This window comes from Amblyomma maculatum, chromosome 1, assembly GCF_055883805.1.
Source record: "Amblyomma maculatum isolate TAMU_Amacu chromosome 1, ASM5588380v1, whole genome shotgun sequence".
Taxonomy (NCBI): Eukaryota; Metazoa; Arthropoda; class Arachnida; order Ixodida; family Ixodidae; genus Amblyomma; species Amblyomma maculatum.
In genome coordinates this window covers 175,159,356-175,165,275 of record NC_139344.1, presented here as the reverse complement: position 1 = coordinate 175,165,275, position 5,920 = coordinate 175,159,356, and the positions used below count along the sequence as shown (strand labels likewise).

At 43.8% G+C, this 5,920-nt stretch overlaps 1 protein-coding gene across 1 annotated transcript; it reads right to left on the bottom strand.

Annotated features, from left to right (window-relative positions):
• Positions 1 to 3,144: 3,144 nt before the first annotated feature.
• LOC146204941 (uncharacterized) lies at positions 3,145 to 4,282 on the bottom strand. Its single transcript, XM_084586691.1, has one exon. It carries the CDS (start codon positions 4,280 to 4,282, stop codon positions 3,401 to 3,403), a length of 882 nt encoding a protein of 293 aa, XP_084442817.1. The 3' UTR covers positions 3,145 to 3,400.
• Positions 4,283 to 5,920: the final 1,638 nt, after the last annotated feature.

The window sequence follows — 5,920 nt, the reverse complement described above, 5'->3', positions numbered from 1 at the left end:
TTCGTAAGCGCTTTTATGAGAGTGCCAGTAACGCACCACCCTTTGGGACGCCGAGCGTTATAGTTCATGCAACGACCAGTATGATTAGCGATTTACTTGGACTAAAATATATTAGCCCTTCTGACTGAGTTTTTTTTTTTTTTTTTTAAGGATTCGGTGAACAATTCGTGAAAAGTACTAATGAGACAAAATTGATTAAGTAAGACCCTGTAGCTAAGGAACTGTGCGCGACAATCAGGTGCTCAAAATATACATCTATAAATTTCTCTCGTGCATGGCTTATTCCTGATTTGTTTCATTTTTGTGTTCTTTTCTACAAATGTCTGCACACACAAATAAAAATTATCAGCGCTGCCTGGAGTGTGGGTAATAAGAAGAAAGCTCCGTAATGGGTGTGCACCGGCAAAAGTATTCTATTCGCGCTTTGGTACAAACCTTCGAGGTATGCCCAGCAAAAGTGAGGGGTAAAAAATAGCGCCGAGTTCTATAGACGTGCTTTAAAAGAAACAGCTCGACTCCGAAAGACGAGCTCTTTCAGTAATGCAAGAATATTTTATAGAACATATTTAATTTATAGGAAGATCCCTTTTTGGACCTTACTAATCAAAGGTGTAAAATGTAGTTAAGTATATTTACATTTCTTGTGCGTTATAACGTTTTTTGTAATGTCATGATGCGATATATGCTGAATATTGTGTTTCGCATCAAAATTTAAATGTGTTTATGTAACTGAGAGTTGTTTTTTTTTTTTTTTTTTTTTTGCTTGGTAATCGTGTGCACTAAAAGGCCGAATTATGCTAACCCAGACAGGAACCTCTGCCAGGCTCTGAGCCTTTAGCTCCTGCTTCATTTTTCTCTGTAGTGGGAAAATGGAATAAAAATAAAGAAAAAAAAAAAGCAGTTGCAGCAAAGGCTGCCAAGGACTCGTTATGTTGAAAAGAAACGAAACTGGAAATGTGAAGGCAGGCAGTAAATTTCGATGTGTTCAGTTATAAGATATATCTTCTGTATAAGGGACACGTTCCGCTTAACTCTCGGTAAGTAACAGATGCGATTGGCAGGGCCGCATATGCAAATAATATACGGATATAACGCATGATGTGGAACGAGTGGGTTCACGAAGAGTGCCCAAACGTCCATAGAATACACTTCTAGAGCTTTAAGTGCCAAAATTAAAAGTTTTTTTCGTTTTTACAGGACGTCTCGTTTTGTCCCGCCTGATGACTCGTTTTACACCGGAGGTTGGGGCAAATCAGATAATGCCGCTTCTTTTTAGAACTGGTGAATTTTCGCAGTTATTTTGACAGGCAACGTGTTAGTTTTACTAAAAGCTCAGGTAAGATGCTAAGGAAGGCATTTGTACTAGTTGATCTCGATTTGCGAGAAAAGAGAAGAAATGCGTCAATTTTCACATTTTTGTCTCGTTTCCCCCTGCTTTATCCAACATTGTGCCCACGCCAATCGAAGCCATAGTCAGTGAAGACGAAGGCCATTTTATGATTTCGGCACTTGCTCTTGGCATTTTTTTTTATTTATTTTACGAACTGTCTTCTCAAGCCGTGCTACTAAACGGATACTCTGAGGGCATCATACATTTTGTTCATACATGTGGTAATAGTGAGTGTCAGTATTAAGTGCTGAAAAAAAACGAACGGCGCTGAGAAAATGACTGAGCGCATCATGTTGTCAATTGTATTGCCATTTCTTTTTTTAAGGAGGCTTGACGAAAATCTTTACTGGTGCAAAATGCAGCCCTCCTCTGTGTCATGCCCATTGCATAATGTAAACTCAGAACTTTATTAGAAAGTGAGTGTTTTTTATTTATAGGAATCAATGGTGCTTTTTTTATTTTCATTTGCTAAATTGATATGCTGTAAGGAGCTCTATGAAATTAGTTATTTATATAAAAAACCCGCAAACTGTCTCCTTAGTGACTACTAATTATGTTCCCGCTGTATTTCAAAAATTAGTGTACCGGGTCTAATACGCCCTCTTGCCATTTTATAAGTTGTGCAGCTATATACTACCAGTTATGTTTGCGCTGTAGCACTCACTTTCGCGGTTTGTTCTTTGTCAAAATCTTGCTTTTACACCCCGATGCGGTAGCCTGATAGCTCAAGGTATAACTATACTTCGTCGTCACGGTTACAGAGACTTTCACAAGTTTGCAAGATTTTAGGGAGCGTTTGCTGATTGATGAATACATAAACTCCTGATGGAAAGGGGCGAATCCTCGGGCTGCGTAGAAAGTTTAAGCGCGGTTACACGAAACAGGACAAAACGATAACAGGTATTACGAAGCACCAGGCATGTTGGCACCCTGCCATGCCGGTCGTTCGAAAATAAAGTTTCGTATTTTTCAGCTTCACTGACTCAAAATTATGAACACACACACATTGCTATTTTCTTTGAGTATGTGAACATGACATTGAAACTTCTATAATCGTGACGTGGCTATAAACTCCGACAACGAGCATGTAGGGTTTTAAGTGCGTACTTGGAAAACTTTCTTGTGGAAGACTCGCGTGCCAGAAGTTAAGTTTTTTCAGTGCTTGGGAATGCCTATAACTAAAGCATAAGGATGGTTCCGAACACATGAGCTTCGTTCAGAAATATTTATTTGTCGGCGAAATGCAAGAGTATATAAATAACACGAAGTAGCTGCAGAAATGTAAACACTGTAAAAGACATATTTCACTTGAAGATGGTACCTATAACGAAGCACTTGGGAATTGTACTGCAGGCTCAAAACAAAGGGAAAGAAACATAGCTTAGATTCCAATTGGGTTATGGAAATGATATCATCGAAATCAACTTCGTTTTCACACAATATCACCTAATAATTTCGGCTTGCTTAGCGAACATTTTAACCTAGCACCGGTCAAATGTAGGAATCGCGTTGACTTCATGCAATAATAATCATTCGCAGCTAAATTTGCTTTCATTGCAGTTTGCAAGGTTTATTTTGAACCGTGAGCGCCAGAGCCAACACGATGCGAAATTTACACTTCTCAGACGATTGCACGAAAAAAAAAATGGAAGAACTCGTTCACTGAGCTCCTTTTTGTACAGTTGCAATGCCTGCTAAACTCGTTCAGTGCACCGCGTACGTCACACGGGCATGCAAATCACCTTGTAGAAATATATATTGCTGTACTCATGAGGAAAAAAATAATAAATACTCGTGTGTCTGCAAGATTGCCACAGTGTCCACGTCATCTTTACAAAGGCTCATTTAAATGTGTTGCATTATTTGGCACCAGACCGATAGTCCGCACATTCACATACATGGACCCCTCTACGTCCCCGCGGAAACCAACGTTCGCTTCACTTTCGGACCGTCCCAACACACAGTGTCCTCGCGGGCGGCCTTTTGAATAATTGTCACCGCAGACCTTCCTCATAAGGTCTCGTAAGTCGCGAAGCCACATTCGGAACCAGAGCACGATGAGTCTGAAAAGTCCACAGAACTGGCTGGCGTCGAAATGGCCACAGAACCTGGACATGATGACAAGTTCCAAGGAGTTGAAGGCGAACCGAGGCACGCTGCTGAAGGAGTGTGCTGCTTCACGGAAGTCGGTGAAGATGTGACGGAGAGCGGTGGCGTGTAATAACCGCGTGGGGTTGTGGGCCCGCCAGCGGCCATCGGGGGTACCGTGAGCGACGCGGTCGCTGATTCCTCAAGTCCAGCGGGTGGTGTCGACGTACCCAGCGTGTCCTGATTAATATGCTGCGACTCCTTCTTCTCTGCTTTGGACTCCACTATCTTGAGGGTTTCGGACAGAGCCCAGATGTAGTTGTGCGCAAAGCGGAGAGTCTCGATCTTTGTTAGCTTGGTATCATCAGGGAAAGTGGGCAGAACACACCGCAGTCGATCCAGGGCACTGTTAAGGTTGTGCATGCGATTTCTCTCACGGTCGTTGGCCTTCAGACGACGCGTCTTTTTCATCTTGGGGGGCGCAGGTGCCTTGAGGCCAGCCGCTGCGTTCGCAGCAGCCGTTCTGGATCGGGCCGATGGCTTCGGCGCCCGCTTGCGCCTCGCAGAAATTTGAGATGTCGCAGCGGTGGAGGACGAGTCACAGGACTCATTATCGTCAAAATCGTCCACGTCCATGTAAGATGAGGGACATGGACTGAGCAGATCTTGCGAAGAGGTCGGAGAGCGGTCGTCCGGGAGATCGTCGTCTTCGCTGAAACTGCCGGAAACGCCACTGCGGAAGACCGCATCTTCTCGAGGGGAGATCGGAGGCTCTGACTTCAGAGAAAGCATGGCGGGCGTCATTCGCGGGCCGGATCCGTCTCGTCAATACCGGGAATTCTCCTTCACGCCCGAGCACAGCCCTGTAGCTGGATATGGCCCTTGCTTCAGGACGTCTGCAAGCCAGCCCTGCAAAGATAAGAGAAGGAAATCGTTAACTCGATGGTACACGCGAACGCGTTTTGTTTAAGGCGATCAAGCTAGAAAATCTAAATAGCACCATATAATATAGATTGGTTGGGCTTTTCGTGAGTTCCTTATTCTGTGTCATTCTGCTATGTGAGGGGAATTCCTCTAGTTAATTCGAGCAACTAATTTCCTGAACATATTATTGACGAACAAGCTTAGAGTGCGTATTTCAAGGCCTGAGCCGTCGAAGGCTAACAAATAACTATCCTCACTGTTGATCCGAACTTCAACGAACTGGTATACGACGACGCCTTCACAGCATTTGTGAAAATAAGAGCTAAAAGGTATTAGTTGCCGACAAAAATCGTAAGTGATTTAATTTAGACATAGACAGCGTGAAAACCGAAACAAAATTGTCCAGCAAGCACACACTGTATACACCAAGTGGTGTTTCTTCGAAGGTGAAGCAGAATTTAACAGCATAGGCTTTTTGAGATATCGTGATGGAGTTATTGGCATTGCGATGCGAGTAATGGCTGACATAAAAAAAAAAAGCAGACAAATCACGCTAACTAGTAAGGTGATTAACTAAATATTCTGATAGTTTACTTTTTAACGATTTACTTAGGTGCTTGAATATAAATGAAGTTTGTAGCTGCCCGATAGTATTAGCCCTGCACATTTTGAAATTCTGAAAACGCGATTTCTTTCGGCGGCTATCACCACGCGCCCTTTTCGAAAAGCGCGCGTTGCGAAGAGGCGTCGGTCACTGCACGTAACTCCGTGGCGTATTGGGCGTATCTGCAATGTCAGCTGCCCTATCCCGCCCGCGCTGCTGTGCTCGCCGCAGATTGCTGCTCCAGCCCACACAGGAGAGAAGCCACATTACAGGTGCGCCACGCAGTGGCGTGCAGTGATTGATGTCGCTTCGCGGCCTGCCGAAGCGAAGACGTGCGCTTTGTGAAAAAGGTGCGTGATGGTCACAAGCTTTTGCGCCAATGGCGCCCAAGCCCCAGAGTAAACGCATTCTTGCAATTTTAAAAAGTGACATGGCTTTTACAAACGTCCCATTACAAAAGTTTAATTTCAGGTGAAAAATAACCGTTGATTTGTTAATTAGTGCACTAGTTGAAATATTTCATCTGTCTACCCATGTCTCCCCACACTGCTGCTAAGCGCAGCAAAAGTCACCCTGGTAACTCAAAAACCCTACTCTTGAAAATTCTGGTTCCTCTTCGCTGAAATATCCACTCTCAAATTTCAGTTCGCGCTACAGTTGTATGAAGAATTAAATAATAGCAGGTTGCTAACAACGGTACAATCAACCTTCGGGTGGCAGCGCATGCTTCACTGTGTAAGTTGGCACAGAAAGAAGACTTCTATTCACGAAAATGCGCCTACAAGTACTGCCCTTGTGAAATTCGATCCACTCTTGGGCGTGAACAGAACGCCGCGGTGACGGTACTGTGGACAGTGTAACGGATCTTCCCAAGAACTGTTATTCTGGTAACCAAGCTTTCAAATGCGTGCCAA

What these genes read in the sequence shown, in the direction of transcription:
- LOC146204941 (XM_084586691.1), bottom strand. Translation starts at nt 4,282, where the DNA reads ATGACGCCCGCCATGCTTTCTCTGAAGTCAGAGCCTCCGATCTCCCCT.